This window comes from Urocampus carinirostris, chromosome 6 (genome assembly GCF_059441175.1).
Source record: "Urocampus carinirostris isolate Australia breed hairy pipefish chromosome 6, RoL_Ucar_1.0, whole genome shotgun sequence".
Lineage (NCBI taxonomy): Eukaryota > Metazoa > Chordata > Actinopteri > Syngnathiformes > Syngnathidae > Urocampus > Urocampus carinirostris.
This window is the reverse complement of record NC_142354.1, coordinates 25,767,482-25,795,173: the sequence shown is the minus strand read 5'-3', so window position 1 is coordinate 25,795,173 and position 27,692 is coordinate 25,767,482. Positions and strand designations below refer to the sequence as shown.

Below are 27,692 nucleotides of genomic sequence, written 5' to 3'. Positions count from 1 at the left end.
TGCACCTGTCGAGCGGTATTTTGGCACTCTTGTCACGAGAAACTGCTCCGGCTGGTTTCAAATGGGGAAGGGTGACACCTTTCAGTGCCTCTGCACAGGTGTTCCGCAGGGTTTTGGTCAGGGGTCATTATATTCCACTTGATTTGTTTCAATCAAATGAATACATGAATTGTATTTTTTTCCGACAGCACCAAGAATATATGTGAAGGATAAGATTTGTTTTTGCAGTCAGTGTATTTTACAGGTCATCCCTTCTTTTTTAAAAAATAATTTTAAATTTGGGTGACAAATTCAAGGCCAGGCTAAATGTATTGTATGTAGCCCAAAAATCATCCGCCATCTTTTTTTATATGAATCGTTTTTAAAAACAAATCAAATTGTTGATGTAATAAATTACATGACTAAGATATTTGTGTTGTCACGTGTGTTCTTATTGGGTCTTGTCTTGTTTTTTATCTGGCCTTGTCTGGTCTTGTCTAGTCTTTTTAATCTTGTCTTGTCTGGTCTTTTCTGAGTTTGTGTAGTTTTCTGATTTTGTCTGGTCTTGTCTGGTCTTGTCTAGTTTTGTCTGGTGTCCTCTGGTCTTGTCTGGTCTTTTTTGAGTTTGTTCGATCTTTTCTGGTCTTTTTTTATTTCGTATGGCCTTTGTGAACATGTCTGTTCTTCACTGGTGATTTCTGGTCTTGTCTCATCTTTTCTAAGTTTGACTGGTCTTGTCTGGTCTTTTCTGATCATATCTGTTGTTATCCGATCTTCTTTTCTCTGGTCTTGTCCTACTGTACCTGGTCTTGTCTCGTCTTTTTTTTCAGTTTCTGGTGGTCTTGTCTGGTCTTTACGAATGTGTCTAGTCTTGTCTGGTGGTTTCTGATCTCGTCTGAGCTTGTCTGGTGACGTCTGATCTTGTTTGGTCTCTTCCAGTTTTGTCTCATTTTATTGAGTTTGTCTAGTCAAGTCTTTTTAAAATTGTGTCTGGTATTTTCTGATCTTGTCTTTTCTGAGTTTGATTGGTCTTGTCTGGTCTTGTGTATCCTTTTCTGATTTTCTCTTTTTTGGTCTTTTCTCTTCTTTTTGGTGTTGGTGTTGTCTTTTCCAATTTCGACTAGACCCAACTGATGTTATTTGGTCTTTTCTGAACCTAATTGCTCCTACCTGGGAGGGTTTCTGATATTGTCTGGTCTTGTCTCATTATTTCTGAGTTTTTCTGGTCTAACCCCGGGTTTGTGTGGTGTTACCTGTTCCGGTCTTGTGTTTATTTTTTTTATTTTTATATTTTAGGCAGTAAATTATTTCAGAATTTTGTAAATATTGCAAATCTTACAGGGTTATTTATTTGTTTTTATTTTTGGAGGATGGGGTTAAGGAAGAGTATTGGGTTATAGATCAATAAATTAACAGCCCAGGCTAATGTTGCTAGTATTATTACTTTGACAGATAAATACAAAATACAGCGATGTTAGGCTTATCCGCCCGACCCCCCCCAAAAAATAAATAACTAGCAAACAATTTGTTTGAAGCCAGTGGATTTTAAAAACCTTCAGCCCACAGGATTATAGTTTGACCATAATAATGCCTTAATATGAAAGTTAAAGGGACAGTGTGTATTACTTGACCATTAGATTCCCTGCATTGGGTTGTGCCACTGAAAATTAGTCCTACAAAGCACAAGGGAGAATACCAACTATGGAGGCTCAGAGTGACCAAATAGCACAATTTTCTTCTTTTTTTTCCAGCCTTTTGCTGGGTTTTAGGATTTACGGGTACTCGTTGCAGAAAGATGGTGGAAAATTAAGTCATCTACCTCTAGATGAGGCTCATTTTGCGCAAGATAAATACGTCACGTAATGTCATATTTATTTGTATGGACCTTTATCACAAAAAGTCTCAAAGGGCTGTACAGAGCACAACAACAAAAATAACTAGTAAAATATGACATCAGCTATATAAAATATTTGCGCAGCACAATTTTGAGGTTAAGCTGCTTTCAACAAAACTATAACATAGTTCATGTGTTTTGCTCACTTTTCAAAAGCAGTATTGTTTTTTTTTAATTGTTTTTTTTTTTCGACCACCAGGCAGTTAATAATATGCACTGTCCCTTTAAACCTTCATATTAAGGCGGAGGGAATTTAGCTTATAATAAAATGATTTCCCACATATTTGGATCTTTTTTTTCATGCTATCAACCTAACATTTTATCTTTTTTGGCCTATTTTAGCTTGCTATCTAGTTCCTATTTAGTTTTTCACCTGAGTATGAACTTTACATGACAATATTATTATCATTTATATCATCATATTTGGGGCAGCACGGCAGCGCAGTGGTTAGTGTGTGTGCGGCACAGTTCTAAGGTCTTGGGAACCTCCTGTGTGGGTTAAAATCCAGCTACGGGACTTACTGTGCGGAGTTTGTATGTTCTCACCGTGCTTGCGTGGGTTTCCTCCGGGCACTCCGGTTTCCTCCCACATTCCAAAGACATGCATTTCAGGTGAAATGGCCGGTCCAAATTGTCCCTAGGTGTGACTGAGCGAGTGAGTTGTCTGTCCCCGTGTGCCCTGCGATTGGCTGGCCACCAGTTCAGGGTGTCCCCTGCCCACTGCCCGATGATTGCTGGGATGGGCTCCAGCACCCCCGCGACCCTACTGAGGATAAGCGGTGCAGCTAATGAGATGAGATGAGATCATCATATTTGGAATTAGAACCACACACAGGGTAGGATATCGGGATCATACTAATATTTTATTCATGCAGTCCAAATTATTCAAATTGGATGATTTAGTAAAATGTTTCACTTCACAACTGCTATTCTAAGGTCAACAAAACGTCCAAAACAAAAACCACAAAACATCCAAAATTTATTCACTCTGAAAGAGGGAAGTTATAGCTTAAGGGGCTGTAGTAAATTCAAAATCCCAAAGGTGAAAACCACCAGGAAAAGTATGTGTTTGTCTGTAGGCAGAGTCAAACTTTGGAACAATTGACAAGACGAGATCAAACAATGTCCAACTATTCACGTGTTCAAATTTAAATACAATTACATTACATTACTGGCAGAATACAGAGATGAAGAAATTGGGGTATGAGCATACCTGTCAACAATACAAAATACAAAATAATCTTACACCATATTTTCTTTTTCAAACGTGTTTATTTATGTAGTTTAACATGTTATATTGTACATGTGTTTCGTTATATCATATATATTGTTAATTAACATTTTATTGTGAGATACTGAGTTGCTTGACATGAATGAGGTCTATTATAAAATAAGTTAAAAAATTAAGTAGCTTGGATGTTCACTGTAGAAGGGAAAACACATTTCAAATATAATTAAGTAGAATAATACATTTTCTTTTTCCAATTATTAATTCATTTTCTGCATTAAATTATTGATGGTAATATACTGATTAAAGGGATAACCACAAACCTGTCTTTTTTCATTTCCTCCTTTTATACTTCCCTTTTTTCTTAACTTCTTTATACAACAATAATGATTCGTAATATAATGCATGAAAGCAAGTGAGCCGTTTGAAAGCCAGCTCTCTTTAATGAGTTGAGCCGAAAAAGCCGGTTCTCTAAAAAGAGACGGACTTTCTTTCACTACAGGACTACCACATGAAATCCGAGGCGGCAGATGCACGCGCACAGTAGCATCAAACCGCTGGCTTTGTTTGCTCGAAAAAAAACGATACCGAGATAGAGGCTACCGCGGCGAACTCGTTTGACTTGATTGATTTGCCGTTTCGTCATTGTCTGTGTTTAACGGATGGTACCCATAATTGACAAATTTCAGTTTTTCCGTACAGATTTTCTTGTACGTCGTACACGTCTTAAAAAAGATAGATAGATAGATAGATAGATAGATAGATAGATAGATAGATAGATAGATAGATAGATAGATAGATAGATAGATAGATAGATAGATAGATAGATAGATAGATAGATAGATAGATTGATAGATAGATAGATAGATAGATAGATAGATAGATAGATAGATAGATAGATAGATAGATAGATAGATAGATAGATAGATAGATAGATAGATAGATAGATAGATAGATAGATAGATGGATGGATGGATGGATGGATGGATGGATGGATGGATGGATGGATGGATGGATGGATGGATGGATGGATGGATGGATGGATGGATGGATAGATAGATAGATAGATAGATAGATAGATAGATAGATAGATAGATAGATAGATAGATAGATAGATAGATAGATAGATAGATAGATAGATAGATAGATAGATAGATAGATAGATAGATAGATACTTTATTCATCCCCGCAGGGAAATTCACATTTCCAGCAGCATCCCTTCGCTGAGAACATTACAATAATAAAGCAAAAGGAATACAATATACCCCGCGACCCTAATGAGGATAAGCGGTACGGCTGATGAGAGAGATGAGAGAATACAATATACAAATACCCAATGTGACGTGCTAATACCCACTGTAGCGTGTTGTATAGAGTATTTAAATAGTGCTACATAAAATACACACTGCAATAAAAGTATGGTTATATGCAATGTAGGGGATGTGGTTTAATGTGGGCCTTTACTCCGCCGGGTGGAGTTAAAGAGCCTCATGGCATGAGGAAGAAAAGATCTCTTCAGTCTGTCCGTGGTACAAGACAGTGACAGCAGTCTGTCGCTGAAGCAGCTGTTGAATAATTTGGACTGCATGAATAAAATATTAGTATGATCCCGATATCCTCCCCTGTGTATGGTTCTTATTCCAAATATGATGATATAAATGATAATAATATTGTCATGTAAAGCTGCACAATAAACTTACTTTGTACGGCAAAAACGTACAGGTTGACATTTAATGGTTAGAGATATGATCAGGGTTAATGTTAGTGTTAGTACAAATGTGGATTCTATGTAAACCAAGTTACATATTCAGTTTTTCCATATTTTTTACCTTTCCTTCAAATATATATTTTACTCGTTATTTTGTTGTTGCCCTTTGAGACTTTTTGTGATAAAGGGCTATACAAATAAATATGACTTGACTTGACTAGTTGAGCAAGCATGGGGGGGAGACTAGGCTGCGTTTAGCTGAAGAGAATGCCTAAAAGACACTCGAAAAAAAGCAAGCTCACGTGAAAGTGGTCATGTGAAAGAATGCAAGTGATGTTAAATGCAAATTGGGATTGCTCAACCTCGCTCTTCCCCCCTCCGCCCTTACTCGTTTAGCGGCGCCAGTGCAGGTGCGCTGGGCGGTAATCTCATCTGGCTGCTGCAAGGTGATAAATGAAGGACAAAAGCTCCGGAGCCGGTTTGTTGTCGGGGTGCAGGTTTCCTTTTTCTTTCCTTTTTTCTTTTTTTTGTTGTCGGGGTGCAGGTGAATGTTAGAGCGAGGCGGTACTCGTTTCTCTTGTTTGCCGTTTCCATAGAGACCGCCCGAGCGGCGCCAGGCTGACAGGCGTCAAGGCTCCAATGAATGGATGACGTCATCGCGCTGGCGCCTGCCAGTCTGCGCGCAAAGCGGGCTTGTTTGGACAATCTGCGAGGGAGGGGGAAGGAATAGGGAGGGAGGGGTGGATGAGGGGGGGGGGACAAACCATGTGAATGTGAGCTTCGGCACACACTGCAGAAACATGTGAAGGAATCTGCACCAAACGTTACACTGCTCTTCTTGTAGATGCAGAAAAGTTAGGGGGTGGGAAATGAGCAGGAGGGCAGCTTTCAGCCTGGAAATGCATTCAATTACATTATTTTTTGTAGGATTTTATAATATATTTTCTAATCATCATTTTACAAACTTGAAAAGTATCCATATACAATATATATGTGTTTGCAAAAGTTGGGTTTGTCATTACTTAAAAAGGATTATGTTTCTTGTTTTTTTCTATTTTGGTCCCAGTAATTTTTGTTTACATTTATTTTACAACCCATTTAAAATATCGGTAACACTATTATAAGTATATATGATTCACGATAGTTACGTTTGACAACCCTTAGCTTTGTATATATATTATCACAAAATTTAAAAAATGTTCTGTCAAAAACACACCCCAGATTACTTGATTTTTTAACGAACCAGCATTGGTGTTGTTTGTTTATTCTTTATTTGCCCTTGATATTGAATATTAGTACTAGTATTACGACTAATATTACTACTACTAATATTACTTCTAGTAGTAGTAGTAGTAATAACAACAATATAGATCATAATTATTATTATATATCAGGATGAATAATCAAAAGTATAAAACAGCACTTATTAATTAATTTGTTTGTATACATGTTTATTTGTTAAATTGCTTTCATATTAAATGCTATTATTACCACTAGTATTTTTACTATTATTACTATTTTTAATTCTAATAATACTGCTATTAATAATAGTCGTTTTAGAGGCATGTATTCATGTTTTCCCCTTTGATATTAAGTATTAGTTCTACAATTACCACGAGTATTAGTATGATATGATAATAACATTGTAATAATAATTATTATTATTAATGATCCATAATAATATTTTTATCATGTATTAGAAAAATGGGAAAAAATGAAAGAAACAGCTCAAATATTTTATTTGAGAAATTGATTTATTTCCCTTCATATTAAATATTACTACAGTAGTACTACAAGTATCACCACTAAAAGAACAACAATGACAAATAAATAAAATAAAATACTAATAATAATAACAGTAAATAATGAAATTATTTAATGCTAATTCAATTTTTTTGTCAAACATGCTTTTTGCACTACATACAGTAAAGATGAAAAACCTTTTCGCAGCATGCAAACAGGCAATAAATATAACAAAATACAAATTCCAAATTATAACAACGTTAAAAAAATAGATGTATGTCTATAAAAATATATAATTTTTTAAATAAAAAATGTGCAAATTTATCGATTGATGCACTTCAAGTAATGTTGTCTGGGTTCACGATGTTATACTGATAAGAACAATAAATGATGGCGTTATTTTCACTTCACATTTTATTAGAATATCCAGTCATTATTATAATTGGCACACAGAAAGTCCCTCAGAGAAATTTGTGTTGGACCCCCCCGGCTCCCCCCCATGCAAAGACAGCGGTGCACATCTGCAGCAAACAATGGTCAAATGTGTCGCAGCCTAATTATCCCAGGCGCCTCCATTCCTTCCTTCTTTCATTCATTCGTCTTCCCGCCGCAAGCACCCCGCCAATCTCCACCTGCGGAGTCCCCAATCTTGGCGACGGACAGCTGGATTCCCACATATTATAGACACACATTTGTTTCCCACATATTAGCCACAAAAGAGGCACATTTGTTTCCATTTGCAACGGCATCCCACCCACCAGATTGGAAATCCCGATAACAGTACGCGCTCTCTGATTGGATAATTTGCCAGCGCGTGCATTCGAAAGACAACACGTGATTGGTCAGGATCCCACTGAAACCGCACCCCCTTCTACTGCTTTCCTTTATAAAACCAAGAAGTCTCTCCATGTGGACGTTGCGAACTGTCAACATTACCTCTTCGCGAAGGAGAACTTTACGCGTCTTTCTTTTTGTGTGTGGACACTACAAACCGAACTTTTACACTTCACCATGAAGGTTGTTGGATCTACCTGCGCCCTGAAGAGCAAAGTTGGAGGCGAGGACGTGGTGCGTTGCTTATCCGAGCAAAGTCTCGCTATCTCCAAGTGCAAGATCCCGCTATTGGACGAGCAGATGAGCGCCTTCCTGCAGGACATGAACAGCTGCTACAGCAAGCTCAAGGAACTCGTGCCCACCTTGCCCACGAACAAGAAAGCCAGCAAGGTGGAGATCCTGCAGCATGTCATCGATTACATCTGGGATCTGCAGGTGGAGTTGGACGAGCCCGAGAAGAACCGCCACCACCTCCACCATCAGGTCGTGCAGTCCCGCACGCCGCTTACTGCACTCAACGCTGAGTTAGCCGGCATCTCTGTGGAGGTAAGCCAAGCTCAAATTCACGTCGAATGATTCCAAAAGTCTCGTCACTGCACCGTGCTAACGTTTCTTCTATTTTTTTCCAGAACGCATGCTCGGATGACAGAATCATGTGCCGCTAAAAGCATCTCAGTGGAGGCTTTTCCAAAGCAGAACTTTGAAATAGTAACAAGTGGGAGTTGTTCTGACTCCCTTCTCCCTTGTGTGGACATACGTGGAAGCAAGAAAGTCCTTCCAAGCTCTCGATTCAGGTCCACAAAGAAGATGCAAGACTGTGCTGGTCACTGGGAACCCGGACCGAGACCTCATCCAGCAGAATCGATCTCCTGTTACAGACTTGTGCAAACTCTCTGGAGGGGAAACAAGAATCATTCCACAAATTGTATTTTTGTTTGATTTAATTCTCAGATTCCTGAGTGATAAACTAGTATTGTATATTACAATGCCACATTACATGTGAACATATTGTTTTTTACAATGTATATTTGGTTGATGTTTTTATTAAAACAAGACAATTATTTTTCAATGCTGGTTTTGGGCTTGGATTATTGCTTACGAACACTTATTGTTTATCTGTGTATACTATGGGCTATTATGGTGCAATTATGGGTTTATTTGAGTGAAATTTCAGATGGGATTCACCTGTTTATGTCAATTCAACGTCACCTTTTTTTAAAAATATGACACATCGAATCTATAGATCATTGATAAAGGGTTCTTTATTAGAATTAGAATTGGCTTTATTGTCATTGATAACAATGTTTTTAACCCGATTAGGCGTGGAACTCAAGAATAAACTTGTCATAAAGACCCACAAGAGGAAGATGTCAGGATAAATAGGCAAAATATCAGTATACGCTTGGAAGTCTCCGCTAAATTGTAAAGGCAGTTGGGTTTTACATGTTTATAAAACCGTTTGTCACATATATTTCTAAATAATATATGCTACATAAAATCTAAATCATCGTGATCTGGTTTAGTAAATGTCTCTTTATTAGAATTTTCTTTAATTTTAGTGATAAATAAAATCTAAATTAACATTCTTTACAATGAGATTAGACGTGGCACTCCCGATCAAACATAAACATATGTTAAAAAAGGCTGATACATTGACCATTATTTACAAAGTACTATGTACTTGAAAATTGGGCAACAAGAAGTCCATAAGGTCCCCCTGTAATATTTACATTGCATTCATTCATTTCAAGCATCAAAATGACCCACAAAAAATCCCTAAAATTATATTTTATATAATTCTAAATGTTACAACATGTCCTGAACAATAGAAAAAAATAAATGTTGTTTTTATTCACAAGCTGAATAAAAAGGTACAAATGGCAGGGTTAACCTAATAAACCCTAATATGAGATTAATTGGTAGGTGTAGCACGTTTATAGATCAGAATAACTTTGTACAAGGTTGTAGATACTTAAATCCAATAAAAACAAGAAAAACAATAAAACAAGAATTCAACGTGTTCGTAAATCGAGGTCATCGTAAACCGAGGCGACCCTTTTTCCGTCTCTTAAATCTCTTAAATTAATTTCTCCTCCAATCCAACTCGCTTTTTTCGAATGTGTTGTGCCGTAAATCAACTAACTCGGGTTTAAAATGAGACTTGGAGATGGCTTGGAAGATTGATTCCGTGTCCCTTGGTGAAATGCTTTTCTCATTTCTCCCTGCGGTGCGATGCGCGCAGCTGCGGAGGAGGAAGGCAGCAATGGGTCGTTCGCGAATAAAGCGGCATAATTGGCCGGCTCTCTGGAGAGTCTCTCTCGTTTTCTTTCTTTCTTTTTTTCTTTCTTTCTGTTTCTCTTTGGCTAACACCTTTTCTTGCTCGTTCTCCCCTTTTCTCTCTTTCTATCTCTTTCTCTGTCTTCCGTCTCTCTTTCTGTTCCCCCATTTCTCTCACTCTGTGTCTGTCGCTCACTCTCCCTCTTTCTAACTTCTCTAAGATTTCAGTTTCTCTCTCTCACTCTTTCATTCTCCCTTCTTACTTCCATTCTTTTTTCTATTACGCTTTTTCACTCAAGTTTTCTCTCTCTCTCTTTCTCTCTTTTTTAATCTTTTTCTCATGTTTTGCTCTCTCTCTCTCTTTCCCTCTTCTCAGTTTCTTTCCCTCATTCTGTCTTTCCACTTTCTGCCTTTTTCTCTATTTCACTCTATCTTTCTCACTTTCACTCTTCTTGCTTTGTTTCTTTATTCTCTCTTTCTCTCTCTATCCCTCTATATCTTTATCTCAACTCTTTCTTTTTCTTTCTCTATGTCTTTTTCTTTTTTTTTCTTTTTTTGTTCTCATTCTTTTTCTTTTATTCTCTAACGCCTCACTACATATTTTTCTTACTTTCACTCTTTTCACATTCTCTCTTTTCTCTTTATCTCTCTTTCTCTCTCTCCCTTTCTCTTTCACTCTGTCTATATCTCTCCCCCTCTCTGTTTATCTTTCTCTTCCTCTTTCTCTCTCTCTCTGTCTCTCAGTCTCTCTATATCTCTCTCCCTCTATGTTTATTTTTATCTTCTTTCTCTTTCCAGCCTCCTCTCTCTCTCCCACTCTTTCTTTCTCTCTCCCTCTCTATTTCACTCTGTCTATATCTCTCCCGCTTTCTGTTCACCTTTCTCTCTCTCCCTCTCTCTCTCTCTCTCTCTCTCTCTCTCTCTCTCTCTCTCTCTCTCTCTCTCTCTCTCTCTCTCTCTCTCTCTCTCTCTCTCTCTCTCTCTCTCTCTCTCTCTCTCTCCCTCTCTCTCTCTCTCTCTCTCTCTCTCCTTTAGTGAGCCGAGTCGAAAGAGCCAGTTCTCTAAAAAAAAGAGCCGGCCTTCACATCACTAGTGGCCGCAGCGGTGCGATTGTGTTTGCGCGATAGCTTTGTGCCAAGGGCAGGGAGGAGGCGAAGGGGGGGAGAGAAAGGGGGGAGAGACTGGAGGGTGGGAGGTGAGGAGGCAAAGGGGGGAGGGCGCCGGGGCCCAGACTGAGCGGCGCCGCGGCACACCTGGGGAAGTTCAGGTTAAATAGTTCCACATTCCTCAACACACAGCTGATTGAAACATTAACAAACAGTAATCCGCGGGCCAGGCCGCAGATGGGCTGGGAACACGGCCAACGCGCACGCGCACACACGCAGAGTGAGACGGAAGAAGGGGGGTAAATACATTCACAATTGCTGCGTCCACATTCGATATTTCTGCACACTTACTCACGGAATTACCTTAAATTTACACTTTGATTCTTTATCGAGTATTAACGGACAGTTTACGCGATTTTTGTATGATACTACCGGAATTATTAAAGCCATTTCGTCATCTAAATCTATGACGTGATTTGTACAAGGAAGTGGCGTCCTCTAGTGGTTATTTGTGAGTACAGCTGATAAATTGCGCACTCACTCACGGAATTACCTTGTATAAATATTGTATATTACAAAATTTATTTTAACCATTTAAACCCACTTTAATTTTTGTCCTGTATATTTTGCATTATATGAAATTATTAAAGCAATTTCGCGATTTAATATATGGCGGGTTTTGTGTGCAAGGAAGTAGCACCCTCTAGCGGTAAAGTTTGAGTATTGTATTTAAATGGTAAATACATTTTATAATTATTTTACACACGAATTGACTCGCTTATTTTACTTGAATTTATATCATAAAATCTCTGTTTTTTTACCTGAATTCTTTGTAAATTTTGTGTTGTATTACTGAACGTGGGCAGCACGGCGGCGCAGTGGTTAGCACTTGTGCGGCACAGTTCATGTCATGGGAACCTGTCGTGGGTTCAAATCCAGCTCCAGACTTTCTGTGCGGAGTTTGTATGTTCTCCCCGTGCTTGCGTGGGTTTCCTCCGGGCACTCCGGTTTCCTCCCACATTCCAAAGACATGCATTTCAGGTGAATTGGCCGGTCCAAATTGTCCCTAGGTGTGAATGAGCGAATGAGTTGTCTGTCCCTGTGTGCCCTGCGATTGGCTGGCAACCAGTTCAGGGTGTCCCCTGCCCACTGCTCGATGATTGCTGGGATGGGCTCCAGCCCCCCGCGACCCTACTGAGGATAAGCGGTACGGCTAATGAGATGAGATGAGATTACTGAACGTATTAAAGCAATTTTGTCATCCAACCTACATACGTATTTTATACGTCTTTTTTTCATCATTTCAATTGTGTACCCAGTATAACAATACGTACAGGGAAAATAGATATATTGCTATGTATAATAATAATATTGAAATATAATATTGTGAATGTGCTTGACTACTGTTGAGATTGTCAAGAGGGGTTGTTCAAACCTCACACTGTTTGTTTTCTGTTATTAGTGTCAATACATTTGTCCAAACCAAAATAATAATAATACTGCAACTAGGGAAATAACGAGGAGATGTGCTGAGAGAATTGTTTCTTGTTATTTACATGGTAAAAACACTTGTTTACACGAATTATTTTTGTTTTTATTCTACACAGTTTGCCTTGCTATGAGCAAAAAGGTGCTGTGTTATGTAATAGTTATTATCGCTTAATAAGGGCAATTGCAATCTTTAATAAGGGAGTAATTGGCTGAGGTTGACAGGTATGGATCTATACTGTATAAAAACACTTCCATACATCCATAGTTTATATTCATATTTAACTACTTGGGTACGCCATTCTTGAATTTTCAGTATTTTATTCCTGAAATTAGAAAATACATTTCGTCATCTACTTCTAGATAGTAACTGTATGACAAAACGTGTGCATGGAAGTAATACCCATTGGCTTTAGCGGATATTATATTATATTACTATATTATCATTTATTGCATTTAAATGCTAAATACTGGTAGATAGGAAATTGCCCCAACACCTGATCTTCATACTCACTCACTCACACATCACTTCCAACTCACTCTCCGTCATATCTTTCAGATTTAATTTCCCCTTATGTTCCGGTCCGGAGCCTTCGTTCTGAAAGCGCTGGCCTACTGGTGATCCCAAGAGCCAAGAAGAGTTCCGCAGGTTCGAGAGCGTTCTCCATCCGGGAACCGGTGCTGTGGAATGCTCTTCCCCCTGAGATCTGATCTGCAACCTTAGTGGAAATATTTAAATCTGAGCTTAAAACACACTTCTACTCTATAACATATGATTAACGTATATTTTTTTGTTGACAATATCTGTGTATTATTTGTCATTGCAACATCCATTGCAGCCTGGTCATCCTGAATGGGGGATAACCACATGTGCAGTCCCTTCTCAGGGTTTCTTAATTTTCCTCATGTTAAGGTTGAGTTTTTCCTTGCCCTCATGTTGGTTTCAGATCAGGGGATGGTGTAATAATAGTCTGTAATAATAATAGTCTGTGCAAAAACCTGTGCAGCCCTTTGAGACTCTTTGTTATTAAGGGCTATACAAATAAAAATGACTTGACTTGACCAACTCACTCACTCACTCAAATTTAAACTTGGATAACCCCCATAATTTATTACTGTAATCATTGAAACAATGGTGAGTATTGCAGTTGAAGGCTAAATTAAATGAGCATTGCTGCAACAACATTTGATATTTTTTACACACTCAAACATTTACCTTAAATTTATAGTTTAGCTATGGACAATTCAGGGAAATTTTACCCATATCTTCAACAAATTTGTCTTATTTTACTGGAATTATTACAGCAATTTCGGGATTTAATATACGATGTGATTTGTGCAGGGAAATTGCACTCTCTAGCGGTCGTTTGTGAGTGTTGCAGTTAAATGTTAAAATAGATTGAAAGTTTGATAATTTCTATACGGCCAATCACGCACCTAATAAATACTTGTATTTTAGATTCTTTACCAACTATCTAGGGACAACTCACTTGAATTTTCTGTATTTTATTGCTGAAATTATTAAAGCAAATTTTTCATCTAATATTTGGCGTAAGTTGTGCAAAGTAGTAACACCATTTAGTGGTCATATGTGAGTATTGCGGTAAAAGGAAAGCATTGAGAATTGCAACTACATTTGCTATTCGTCACTCATGGAGGTACTTTGAATCATAAATCGAGGCTATCATTTTTTTAGGGATGGTCTACTTACAGTTCTGTGGTATTTTGTTGAAATCATTAAGGCAATTTTGTCATGTAACATATGACTTATGGTGTGAAATGAGGTAGCACCCTCTTGCGGCACTTTCATAGTCATTTTATTCTTTAAAACCGCAAGACTAAGAATTGCTGCAAAGACCCTTCATTTTTTTTAACACATTCACGCACTTTGCTTATTTAGATTTGCTATTGATTTACTTTCATTTTTTATAAAGTACAAGAGATTACAGTTAATGGTATAGTCATTGAACTAAAATACATTTTGTGTGGGATTATCGACCAAAAATTATGCTGGAATCCAGTTTAAAAAACAGAAATTGTGGCAACAAAATTTTGAGAGGATGTCTCTTAATAAAATTAAATATTTCTTGATAAATTAAAGGCCTGTAAATGTTGGGTTCGTTATATTGCTCATGAACTTTGCACGTCAGGCTTCGTACACCTTTTTTATGACCAAATTCATGCACTTTTCAAAGACTGTCAAAGCTATCATTTCCAATTTCTCTAGTACCATTAAAATTAATTAGACTTGGATAACGTATTTTAAAGGTACAGATAAATCTGCGATTTACATGTGCGACTTTTAAACTTGCGTGTCCATTTTTCAAGACAGATGATTTTTTGATCTTGAGTGCATCGCGAATATATTTGTGCAGCTGATCAATGCGTGTGTAAATGTTTTTAAAATAAAATCTCTCATTTAAGTGTTGGATAGTAATTTACATTTTCAGTTGCAGGAAGTTCTTCCCAAATACCACTGGGAAACGCGACAATCATTTTTTACATGGCCCAAAATAAACGCCCACATTTGATGCGCGATCCTTGCACTAATACAAATTTCACAATGTAGCATGTAGCTTTCCTATAGTGACAATGTCATAAGAACTAATGCCAACTGCTGTTAAGAAAGCAAATCCACGTTGAACGCAGTGTCTAGTGTTTTATGAAGAATGTTTGAGAAGCACGACAATTTTACAAGCACCTTACCCAAATTTCAAGCACTTTTAAATCCTTGAAAACATTTTTGAAGATTTGAAAAACCTTTACAACCCTGGCATGTACACCGTGATTTCCTATTTTCCTTTACGCGTTTGAAAATAATTTCATTCATTCGAATCTGACTTGAGTCAACCAATGATCTCATGCACAATAACATGACACACGATGGTTTCTCTGGTTTATTTTGTAAACATTATATACCAGCTGATGTGCTCGCCGATAAGTTCACAATCAAAGTGTTTAAATAGAAATTTGTATTTACATCAATATCGACATCAACTGGGAACCAAAAACCTGTAATATACATCTTGTAAAATGACAGCTATTCAAATCCCAAAGATAGGGGAAAACAATGTTCATTGATCTTTTTCGGGACACTTCATTTTAACGTTACAAAGTTCTCCCGCCCAAGAGGAACAACATCCGGGCACAGAACTCAGTTGTAGATGAGCAGTTGATATGTCTCGCGGTGAACTTTTATTTAAAAAAATTCGGTTTCAGCTTGGGAAATTCCATAGTCCTTTTTGCTCAGAGCTCCAAACAACTACAATTTCTTTTAGGACTAAAATACATAACCATCATATGTGTTTACAGGTGTATCATATGTACCCATTTACCATCCGAATAACATAATGTATATCGTAAAAAATGTACACCCCGTAAAACCTTAGAAACTATACAAAGATGTGGAAAAATATCTTTGGATTGCGCTTGTTGAAAAGGTAGATTAAGCAGAATGAGAGTCCAGAAGGAAAATGACAAAACAGTTTCCAAAAATAAAAAAGGAAACCAGAAGAACACTGGGTACATTTACATGCAGGCAATAAAATTGCCAGTATTCAAATTATATAAAATCACATAAACATGCGCAATAATTTGATTAAAGTGTTATTCTGTTTGCAATAGTTGAGTTAATCCAATCATTTTATAATAGTTTAAGCGCACGAGCAGTTTCCATCATTTAGGATATTTTAGGCTGCAAACCATCATGGGACTTGTAGTGCAGAGATAGATCAAACACATGCTCCGGCTTACTCAAAAACCTCATGTATATTCTACGCTTTCGGGCCGCACCTTGGCAAAAATGACACAGGTACATTCATCTATATACATTATAGTAGATGTCACCGTTGTATCCATTCATATATAATGTAAGCCTATGCTCTGCGCTATGTTCCATTTCCAATAAGTTTACTGCCTGCATGTAAACATAGTCAATGTAAGGCCAGGGATGTGGACTGTTGTCTTTACGTAACCGGCAGTCCAAAAAGACAGCTCACCTGACCTAGAGCTCAAACTTTCAGGTACCTAGATCACTGTCACAATTAAAAGTGCCTTGCTAAGACATGAAATACCCTCAATTGTGAAAATAAAAAGTCAGCGTTTATAATGAAACAAATTCATATCAGACCTGTAATATTTGTAGAGGTCCTCAAACAAAATACGCAAATTAGACCCCGAACAAATAAAAAACAGTCTCATTCTTTGTGCAATAATAGGCCTTTAAAATCATGTCTGATACATTTTTTTGCAGAATATTTACAATTCATATTCACAGATGATGTTTTTGAGACATCTTAATACTGCAGTACCGTTTGTTATGCTTCAAACAGAGGTGGAGATGCTCAGTTACAGACAAAAAGATGGACATTATTGCTCCGATCTGTATACGGCGAGAAACTGTGCTTTTTGCTTCCCATTACATTAAAAACAGACATAAAACAGGAAATGAAACCCACAGTTGTGAAGGCATCCGATTGCTTATAAGGCTGCGCAGATGAGGAAATATTGCATCAATCTTTGTTTTCCCATACAGAAACCTCCAGGTAAAGTGCGGTCAGAGCCGGTTGTACCCTCGCTCCTCCGTTTTTCTGCTCGACACCTAAAATTGCGCCGCTAAACCTGGCACTGACTTGTCCTCGGTGAGTGGTGTGATGTGTCCATGTTACGCTTAATGTTGGAGAATGCGGGAGTGTTCTGGGGGCCTGTGACTTGAGTACTCAGCAATACTTCTGTGGAGAAAAGAGAAAAATAAATTGGACTTATTGTATTTTTCAATCATGTTGCAACAAACATCCCATCACAGAATGAACAAATCATCTGAAAAGAAGAAAGGGATGACAGGTAGAAGCCAAAAGCTTATCAAGGACCCGTCACCAAAATCCCTTTGGACGCCTCTTCAATCAATCATATAAACAAATGGTCATATCCTGCATCATTAAAACAATCGTTTGTTGATCCATTTAAAAAATGACCACATTTATTGGATCACGTTATATACAGTATTTTACAGTTTCTGAGAAATTATTCTTTTAACATCCCCCTTCTCACTCTCGAACAACAATATAATGCGAAAAACCTGTGACAAACACGAATTTACTTGTGAAAATTTCAAAGAGGGATTGAGATAAGGCATCTCAGACTCCTTTAACGTGGATTGGAAATCTACACTAGACCAGGGGCCTCATCTATAAACAGGATTTCTACAACTAAAGACTTTCTCGTGCCTTTTGAAACCAAGTTTTGGACCAATTCGACAAAAAAACCCACAAATGAAACGGGGAAAAAAAAAAATCACCACACAGATCAGAGGCAATTTTAAACGAATATTTATTTTATTTTTCTATCAACTTCAGTCAGCTCAAGCAAGTTCCACCTACCTAATGTATCCATCTGACCTGGTCACCAGCTGATGTGGATAAACTGCGCGGATGTTTGGAGTGCACGGACTGGGAAGTACTCAAACACGGTGTCTGATTAGGTACGTTTCTGCCAGGAGCAAAACTCAGTACTCCAATTCAAAACCATGGTTCAACAAGTCCATCCGGAAATTGATCATTGCCAAGGACGCCGCCTATAGACACAAGGACTCGGACCCCGACGCTTACCACCAAGCGAAATCAGCGTTGACAAAGGGTGTTAAGGCCGCCAAACGTTCATTCCGCGATAGGGTGGAGGTACAATTCGACACTCAGGACTCCAGAGCTCTATGGTCAAACATGAAGCTCATAACTCAGTACAAAGGACCAAAGAAGACTATTGGTAATGCGGACGCTACTCTACCCGATCAGCTCAATGACTTTTAAGCCCGATTTGACAAGGACAATAGTAGTACTCAAGTGCCGGCCCCGGTGACCGAGGACGACAATCCTTTGATCATCAGTGAAGAGGAGGTAAGACGTGATTTCGGGATGTTGAAAGAGAGAAAATCACCAGGCCCCGATAAACTCTCATCCCGCCTTCTCAAAGAGTGTGCTAGCCCCGGTCTTTACTGGGATTTTCAATTGGTCTTTGAGTTCTGCTACTGTACCCTTGTGTTGGAAGCGCGCTACAATTGTACCGGTCCCGAAGAACAACAATGTCTCATGTTTGAACGATTATAGACCCATAGCACTCACGTCCGTGATCATGAAAACCTTCGAGAAGATCGTATTGAAATTCATGAAGTACTTTCTACCATCAAATCTAGATCCGTACCAATTTGCATATCGTGCTAATAGAAGTGTAGATGATGCCATTTCAATTTGTATTTATGAGATTCTAAGTCATCTTGAGCATAGGAATTCATACGTTAGGGTTTTATTCATAGATTTTAGTTCAGCTTTCAACACTATCATTCCTTCTAAACTGCATTTTAAACTTCTTCATGACCTAAATTTTCCCGTTTTACAATCAAATTGGATTTTAGATTTCCTTCTCAATAGAGAACAGTCCGTTCGCATTGGTGAGAAAGATTCATGTTCTATTGTCCTCAACACTGCTACGCCTCAGGGCTGTCCATTGTCTCCAACTTTGTTTTCCCTATTCACACATGATTGTCAACCCAATTCTGACCATTCACTATTCGCTAAATATGCAGACGACACCACGGTTACTGGCTTTATTTCAAATGGAGACGAAACTGAATACCGAGCAGAAATTGATTCACTTTCCACCTGGTGTCATGAGAGTAATCCGTTATTGAATGTAGGTAAAACTAAGGAGATGATAATAGATTTCCGTACTCAGCCTCCCCCGCACGTGCCACTGTCAATTAATGGTAGTGAGGTGGAACTGGTCCATTCATTCATGTTTCTGGGTACTCACTTGTCAGCTGACCTCACATGGACTGTCAACGCTACTGATATTCTAAAGTCAGCCAGACAAAGGCTCTACTTCCTTCGTCAACTCAAATCATTCGGAGTCAGTCAATCCATTCTAGTCAATTTTTAGCGTGCCATCATTGAATCCATTTTAACTAGGTCAATCACAGTTTGGTTTGGTCGCGTCAATCAGAAAGAATTGTCAAAGCTGGAATCAGTAGTGAGGACGGCAGAGGAAATAATAGGTACTGGCCTCCTGACCCTGCAAAGTATCTACATCGATCGAACTAGAAAACGGACACTAAAAATTATAGACGATCCCAGTCACCCTGCTTGTATTACTTGCCGTCAGGTCGCCGTCTTCGCTCCATTGCGAGCAAGACTTCACGTCTTAAAGAGTTTTTACCCTTCCGCTATCCGTATGTTCAATGGGAATTGATTTAGGTTATTATGTATAGTATTATTATGCCAACGGCGTTCCTCCGATCTATTCTACTCTAGTCTTGTTTTTTACATATTCTTTCTTTTTAAACTATTCTATATAATTACCTTGTATAGACATAAAACAGGAAATGAAAACCCACAGTTGTATTATACACTACAATATATTTTTTACTCTATTCTTTTTATTCGTTTAAATCTATTATTTTATCATTATTGAGTGTTCGCGTGTCAAATGATTTCTTGTCTATATCATGTTTATGGTTTATACTGGCTGAATAAATAAATACAATACAATTTGGTCCAGTTGAAAATTTTCCATCTGAAAACACAGCACTTCCAAAATTTTAGACATGGAAAACCATAAATAACTACTAATTCCAAAGAACTCTTCTACATTTAGAAAGAATTTGAATCATGTTGCATGAAAAATTACATTTTACCAAATCTTTTAAGTTCAAACAAATATGGATAATGTGTTCACATTTTAAAGACTTTTGAAAATTAGATTAAAGATATTTTAATGCCAATTAAGGCCTATTTTTAAGAGAATTCATTCAATACCTTTTAAGACTGTTCATGGATCCGCAGGAACGCTGTATAAAAGACTATGTACGCACAAAACAAGGCGTACGCCATTTGTAAGCAATGTTGGGTATTTATTTAAAAAATTAAATAAAAACTTGAACGGGAAAAGTGCAGACTTTAACGGAAGATCTGGCCCTGCCGTAGACACAAAATATGGAGAATCGGGATACTAGGTCCAAACGCCAGATGGATGAAACCAAAGGAAGTATCTGAAATCAATATATTTGTGTTCAAAAAATATATATTATTTTTCACATAACAAATACGAAGGGTATATTTAAAAAAAAAAACGAAGAGGCGACATGGACTCTACCCGGTGTTGTGCTGAAAAATGCACCCCAGGCATAAAATGTCCTCCCCCGCGGTAACGTTAACATAACGACTTCAGATTAAATTTTTGGGGGAATGTAACAGTAAAGCACGGAGCATTTGCACACTGTATGTTAAATGTTCTCTAATGCCTTGTTCATTTAATTGCCGGCTTTTGTTCAAATGAACACAGTGGTGTTCAATAAAGCGTGGCGCACCTGATCGGGTCCCATCGGCATCCGCCCCATTCCCATGGGGTTCATGCCCATCTGGCCCTGCATTGGTCCCGGCATCTGGCCCTGCATTTGATTCTGCATCTGGCTCATTTGTGCTGGGCCGGCAGCACCGGTCCCCACACCGGGTCTACTCATTGGGTTGTTCATCATCATGCTTCCGAACTGGCCCTGGGTGCCTTGTTGAGGAAATTGTTGCTGGGGATAAGAGCTGGAGGATACAAAGAAAATATTATTTTAATGACAATGGTAAATGATTGTCATTTTCTTTTTAGGAGCTATACAAACCTCTTGCGTGGCATCCCACCCTGCTGCCAGCTCTTCATGTCTCCCGTCGGATACATGGAGGCTGCCTGTGGATTTCCTTGCATTCCTGACATCATGTTATTCTGAGGACCTCCCATTCTCCCCGCCATCATGTTTTGTGGCGGGCTGTTATTTGGAGCCATGAACGACTGCTCCCCTTGAGGGTTTATTCCTGCACGTGCGATAACACAACATCGGTATTGAGATAGATATAAACAGACAAATACGCACACAAAATGGATAAAAAGTTAAAAAAATACAAAATGAAAGAAACGAAAACATGACCCCCACAAACACTCGCGAGAGATGTACAGGAATGCTTATGGAGGACTTTATTATCATTAAAAATCATTTATTATTATTATTATTATCATCATTTATTATCGGGGGTTTATTATCATTTAAATAAACAGAAAGAATACCAAATAGTAAAGAGACATATTTATCCGAGGAGTAGGGATTGCAAGAACCGAGCCACCTTCTCAAAAATTGGCATTATAATATAACTTTCTATACCCGGTGCCACCATTTATTTATGATCATCACTTTTTTATACTTTATTATTGGTCATAGGTGAATATGTAGGCACTGCTATGTCCTTTTTTAGTCTGTGAAATTTGCCTCACTCCTTCCACTCTTAAAACCCAAAACGCTTTGTCTCACCATAGTTCCCTGCGTAGTTGAATCCTTGCTGTGCTGGTTGGTTCATGCCTCCCATGCCGCTGTCCATCCCTCCCGGCGCTGTGACATTTGGAGGCGGGCTAAATCCTGCGGCAGCTCCCTGGGCCTGCATCTGCTGCTGCTGCTGCTGCTGCATTAGCATCATCATACGCTGCCTTCTCATCACCTCTCTGCTGCGCTGGGCCATCATCTGAGCATTCAGGAAACCAGGCTATATGTATTGAAAATATATATATGTATGTATTAAATAATTTGACATAGATGAGGTGATTGAAGTTAGCTTGCATACCTGACCACTCATCCCTGGCTGCATTCCAGGTTGCATTCCGGGTGTCATGCTAGGTCGCATACCAGGCTGCATGGAAGGTTGCATGGCAGGTTGCATTCCAGGCCGCATGGCGGGTCGCATGGCTGGATTTGCTCCAGGGGCGCTTTCCATCTTCATGCCTTGACGGGTCTGGTTCATAAACTGTCAGAAGTGATGTTTTAAGACCCATGCCACCAAGGTGTTCTGTATGCAGCCAATGCTTTGCAAAAGTAACACATAACATTAAAAATGCGCAATAAATGTACCGTATTTTCCAGACTATAAAGTGCACCTAAACATCTAAAATTGGCCAGAAATTTGAAAGTACACCTTATTACCCGGTGTGTTTTGTATGTGGATAAAATTGGAAATGCATACAGTATTTACTTGTGTGTGATCCTACACGAAATTTAACGGTATAGTACCATATTCGTGCAGTGGTTGTCAATTGAAAACCTAAACATCTGGCCACTAGTGATGCAGATGACATACGAAAATGCATTACATTTTATCTCATTATCACACAATTTTTACTCATGGTGCCAGAAATGAATGTTAGGGAATTTAGAAATCAGAAAGTAATTCTAAAAAATGTACACGCAAGGTATGATACATCATCAGATACACCAAATAGCTGTTCCCCTTGTGGATTTTTTTTTTTTTTTTTAAATCTTTCAGTATGAAAAATGAATATTTTTTGGGGGGCCGCCTTATAATCTGGTGCGAGAAATATGGCAAATGGTAATTATCAATTAACACTATTCAGTGCCAATGATAACCATAGTATCAATATATTTTAAGAATTCAGGAACTATAGGTCGAGTTTGATCACCTGCTGTCCTTGAAGCCTCTGCTGCAACTGCAGCCGAAGAGGCTTGTTAGCCGTCATCATGCGGGGTCTCATCATATTAGCGCGGGGGTTACCCAGGCCCGCTATAGCCCCCATTCCCGGAAAGCTCCCGGGCTGGCCTATCTGATTCATCATGGGGTTGAATCCTCCCTGGGACTGGCTCGGGATGGCATTGCCACCATAACCAGGTTGCATGCCCATTGAAGCAGGACCCGGTGGCCCAGGATACCCTTGGCCGTACACAGGCTTTTGTTCCAAGCCCATAGTCGAATCTGGACCAGAGAAAGCTTCCGATGGGCCAGGCTGAGGCTGTCCTTGATCCTGGACCTGAGGATGACTTTCGGGTCCGTGGTTCTAAAGAAGGTAGACATTACCAGTTAGATAGGACTTTGCAAATATTTGTCATGAAAAGATCCAAAGGTATCTGGCAAACAGGACAGTCAGCATGGATAAAATCGCTATTAGTTATGCTGCCAAAGAAAGGAAACCTCCAACTATGCTCTAACTACAGAACCATCAGTCTTATCAGCCATGCAAGTAAAGTTATGCTAAATGTCCTCCCGAAACCACAAGCTGAAATCCAGGCGGATAAGGGATCCGTGAACCTTGAACAGTATACTGGAGTTTACACGATACATTATTCCTTTACTCTGCTTTGTAGCAGATTGTGTTTCACCATTTGGCTGCTTCTCGGTTTTGCATGGTGTATTGTGTTCTGGATTTTGATCGGCTAAACAGTTTCCCGTTTTGCTGATATTACTGGTCAATCTACTGGACAAAGCATCAACCCAGTATGGGATGGAAATCAGCACAAAAAAACAAAACAAAAGTAATGACCAGCAATCCCCAAGGTATCACCACGGAAGCACAGTGAGCTGTCACCACATTTAAGTATCTTGCAGCTGTCATATCAGGGGAGGGGTCAGAACCGGAAATCATGGCCAGGATAGGTCAAGCCACAGTCGCACTTGCCAGACTTAGACCAATATGGAAGGACAAGAACATAGCAGTGAAATCAAAGATGAGACTTGTGCAAGCGTTGGTTAGTTCCATCTTCTTCTACGCTTGGAGACATGGACTCTCAGAGCAAAACTGGAAAAGAAAATCCAGGCCATAAAGATGCGATGCTACAGGAAACTTCTAGGCATCAGCTACATATCCCATGTGACAAAAGAAATTGTGCGCAACACCATCAGAGGGCAAACTGGACCCTACGAAGAATAGTTGTCAACTGTACAATGTCACAAGATCATCAGGACTGACCAAGATCATTCTCCAGGGCATAGTCCAAGTGGGCATGAAGAGAAGAAGACCGAAAAAAAACTTGGCTGAAAAAATTCAGAAATGGACTGGGCCAACTTTGTTATGACCAAAGAACAGGCCAGGGACCGTCAACGGTGAAGAAGGCTGTCCAGAGTTGCATCCTCATTGGTGCCCCGACGACCCATGCGGCTAAAGAAGCGGTGAACCGTGAAACAGTTTCCAAGAGAGCAGTTGGTAAGAGGGGGGGGGAAATGTTTAAAAGGTACATTTTAAAGCATACTATTATGTGGCAGATAAATGCTTAGGCTTGTAAAAATGTATTGTTCTTTGGACTTAATCTAATGTGGAGTATGCCAATATCAAATATGCCAGGCCAGACATCTCCAACTCACAAGTTCTTTTTGGATCGCAACCCAGGTAAAAAAAAGGGACAATTTTTTGTCCAACTTTGTAATTGACGGAAACATAAAAGTACCTGTCCTACTATTTCGGGGATGCCCAGGGCTCTGTCGATTTCCTGCAGTGCAATCATGTCAGCTGTGTTGAGCAGAGAGTCCAGCTGATCCAATAGCGCCCGCTCATCACTTTGTCCCTCACTGCTCGTCAGAGGCCCAAGAAGTTCCTCGAGTGGGTTGCTAAACTGTTCCCTATGACAAAAAGAAAGAAAACATTACATGCTAATGTCACAAAAAGAAAGTCTGTATACAATAAAGAAAGACTCGGCTTTACCTGTTTGTGTTGTTCTGCTGTCTTTCAATCCCCATAGCAGAGTCTGGCCAGGAAGGGGACCGAGGTGGGGCCCCGCCAAATGGGCTCATATTCATATTTCCATCATTAGTACCTGCGGTGAAGAAAGTGGGTCATTTTTTGAAGAATATTTTCTGATTCTGTGTGTTTTCTCTACCACTTATCTAGACATACCCATCTCCATAAGCTGTTGCTGCAAGATGGACCTCGTGTTAGCAGGAACACTGTTGGACCGGTTGATCATAAGTCCTCCCATAGGCCCCGAGCGACCCATGCACGGGTGACCAGGTCCGGTCATTGGGCTGGTGTTTGCTCTTTGCATTACCCATTCGCCGTGACCCACCATTGGAGGACGTTGCGGCATTCCAGTGCCCCTTACCATGCCCCCTGATTGACGAGAATCAAATACAAAAGTCCATCAGTTGCTGAACACTGCTAAAATTGATCACACAAGAAATATCTATAATTTCAAATAGACAATAAGATTATTCTATATTTACTTGTTGGATGTCCTCTTGATGGACATGCTCCAGGACCTCCGGGAAAGCCATTAGGGACTGTCCCAGGTCGGATTGGCGTGTCCATGTTTTCTTGTTTGATGAGTGTGGGACAGACAGCATTTCTTCTTCCAGCCAATCCGACACCCACAGTGATTTCACCAACCATCGGCTTAGAATCGACAGAAAGCGCTCTTTGGCAGGGGCCACGCTGACCTGGAGTGATTGCGACTCGATCTGCTTCTGAAGCAAACAATAAAAAATGGTAGCAATGACCATCATAGTCATTTGTCATTCCTAAAGCACCCTTTTAAAAAAATTGAAGCTGTTGAAAAGCGTTAAGGCCATAGGTAAGGTGTGGCTTACCGAGCAAACTGTCGGGCATCATTCCTTGTTTGTTCCTGACTTCTTTTCCAGCTCTGGAATCAGGCTCGGGGAAAAACCCAGGAACATTCCTTGTTCCTAGGATAGTCTCCAAAGTTTCCACCTAAAATCATTGACGTGTAAAGTAGAATATCTCACAAAATGTTTTATTTTCTGAAGCTAAAATAAGATTGGCGGTTCTGTTCAATCTCTCTCACCTCATCAGAAGGCTCAAGCTTGACCTTGCCATCAATTAAATGAGTCTCGGAGCTTGAGACCCCCGATATCAGACCTCCTCTCCCCTCCAGTTCCTCAAGTTTTGGCTTGATATCTGCACCCTCTTTTGAATCATCCTTATTAAGGTAGTAGTGAAGGAATGGCGCATTGGTCTTCTCCTTCTTAGGACTGTGCTGCTCCAGCTTGGATTCAGATCCCCTCAGACCCCCTCCGGCAGATCCTGCCTCTGTCATGCTGGATTCTAAGCTGCTCTTGCCGGTGGCCTCAGCTGTGATGCGGGCCACCTCGTCGGGAGTGTTCTCATTTTTCAGGAGCTTGTGGAGAATCTTGTGCTTCTCTTGAAGTGACTGACCCGAGAAATGCCCCGCGCTGCCAGATGAGGTCACAGCGGCACGGCTTCCACCCGTGGATGACGATACGCCGGTTGAAGAAGAAGGGCTCATGACGCCGGTGTTTCCGTCTTTGACATCTACTGTAGAGCTGGGTCCAGAGCTCAGTGGGTGTTTGGTGGGCGTGAGCTCATCCGTCGATGTGAGGAGCTGCAAAAGCTTCTTGTTGGGTTTGTCTGGTGCCCGCCGGTTTGATTCACCCATGTTTGTATTCCCCTCCCGGCTTGCTTGACTGTCCGGTTTGTCCGGAGGGCATTCGCTTGAAGGGGTGTGGGGATGCTGCTCCCCGGGGGCCCCCAGTGAGCTACCAGGGCTCTTGGAGTCACAGTGGGATGGGAGGCTGGACTTGCACGGTGCGCCTGTAAGCTGGTTGGTAGAATGTATGCTTGGTGAGCTGTCAGGCTTGAGTGTAGTGGGAGAAGTAAGCGGAGAGGGCAACGGATTTCCAACACCCTCGCTGATTGCCTGCAGAGCGTTCAAAGAGCTGCTGGAGAACGTAGTGGTCCCAGGTCCTGAATTACCCGAGTGACCGGTGCTCATGGGAGAATTCATACCTGAAAACGAGATAGCATGTTTGAAATGAAATGATCTGCATTTATATGGCGTTTCTCAAGTCAATGACTTCTCAAAGCGCTTTACATTGTGCTTCACATTTTCCAATAGTGGTCGTGATCTGTGCAGCCATGTAAGGCGCTAACCTGCTTATTGGGGGTTCAGTGTCTTACCCAAGGACACTTCGGCATGTAACACGGACAAGCCGGGATTCGAACTGGGATCCCTTAATCCTAAAACGATCGCTCTACCTCCTGAGCTACTGTGGGTTTGAGAGAATTACAAATTATGTGTTTATATCTACACTACCGTTCACAAGTGTGGCGTCACTCAGGCAATTTTGTGTTTTCCATGAAAAAGTCAAATTTTTATGAATCAAGTCAGTTGTCCAGGGTGTGTTTTCTTTTGCCCATATTAATCCCTTTTGTTAGCCAGTCTCGAATATGGCTGTTTATTTGCCACTCTGCTTTGTCGCTAGCATCTCTGAGTTGCCTCATCACTGTAACGGTTGACAATGGTGATTTGAGGGTACCATTTAACAAAGCTGCTAGTTGAGACTTGTAAAGAGTATTTCTTAAACTACAGACTCTAATGTACTTACTTGATCTCCTTGATTGGCCTCCCACTTCTCTCAGTGGTCTGGTTATAGCCCGTTAGTACTGTTCTAAGTAGCTAGTAGTACACACCCTTGTGGGAGATCTTCAGTTTTTTGTCAATTTCTTTCATTTAACAGCCTTCATTTTCTAGAACAAGAATGGACTGTCGAGTTTCACATTTAAGTTCTCTTTTTCTGGCCGTTCTGAAAGTTTACACCCACCCACAAATGTGATGCTCCATATACTCAACTACCTCAAAGGAGGGTCATTTTTATA

At 39.8% G+C, this 27,692-nt stretch overlaps 2 protein-coding genes across 7 annotated transcripts in view; one reads left to right on the top strand and one right to left on the bottom strand.

Moving 5' to 3' along the window:
• The first annotated feature begins 7,454 nt into the window (after positions 1-7,454).
• On the top strand, positions 7,455-8,455 carry id1 (inhibitor of DNA binding 1, HLH protein). The gene is made up of 2 exons (XM_088337193.1): positions 7,455-7,932; positions 8,016-8,455. The coding sequence occupies exons 1-2, from the start codon at positions 7,564-7,566 to the stop codon at positions 8,049-8,051; spliced, it is 405 nt and encodes a 134-aa protein (XP_088193319.1). The 5' UTR covers positions 7,455-7,563; the 3' UTR covers positions 8,052-8,455.
• Positions 8,456-15,141: 6,686 nt separating this feature from the next.
• The window catches only part of ncoa3 (nuclear receptor coactivator 3), a 48,475-nt gene continuing 35,924 nt past the window's right edge, over positions 15,142-27,692 (bottom strand). For 3 of the 6 annotated variants that reach the window (XM_088338459.1, XM_088338462.1, XM_088338460.1), the window contains exons 12-23: positions 25,861-26,822; positions 25,646-25,766; positions 25,283-25,522; positions 24,957-25,169; positions 24,765-24,876; positions 24,511-24,682; positions 22,755-23,126; positions 21,905-22,084; positions 21,598-21,826; positions 20,917-21,106; positions 20,614-20,839; positions 15,142-16,987 (exon numbers count right to left, since the gene is read on the bottom strand). In XM_088338459.1, coding sequence (XP_088194585.1) covers positions 16,976-16,987; positions 20,614-20,839; positions 20,917-21,106; positions 21,598-21,826; positions 21,905-22,084; positions 22,755-23,126; positions 24,511-24,682; positions 24,765-24,876; positions 24,957-25,169; positions 25,283-25,522; positions 25,646-25,766; positions 25,861-26,822 — 3,029 coding nt within the window. In that variant the 3' untranslated portion in view covers positions 15,142-16,975. Of the gene's footprint in view, positions 16,988-20,613; positions 20,840-20,916; positions 21,107-21,596; positions 21,827-21,904; positions 22,143-22,754; positions 23,127-24,510; positions 24,683-24,764; positions 24,877-24,956; positions 25,170-25,282; positions 25,523-25,645; positions 25,767-25,860; positions 26,823-27,692 lie in introns of those variants that run through there. The other 3 variants (XM_088338461.1, XM_088338463.1, XM_088338464.1) reach the window with 3 other exon arrangements.

What these genes read in the sequence shown, in the direction of transcription:
- id1 (XM_088337193.1), top strand. Translation starts at nt 7,564, where the DNA reads ATGAAGGTTGTTGGATCTACCTGCGCCCTGAAGAGCAAAGTTGGAGGC. An exon ending in TAGCCGGCATCTCTGTGGAG is followed by an intron (nt 7,933 to 8,015) that starts GTAAGCCAAGCT and finishes ATTTTTTTCCAG; the next exon opens with AACGCATGCTCGGATGACAG.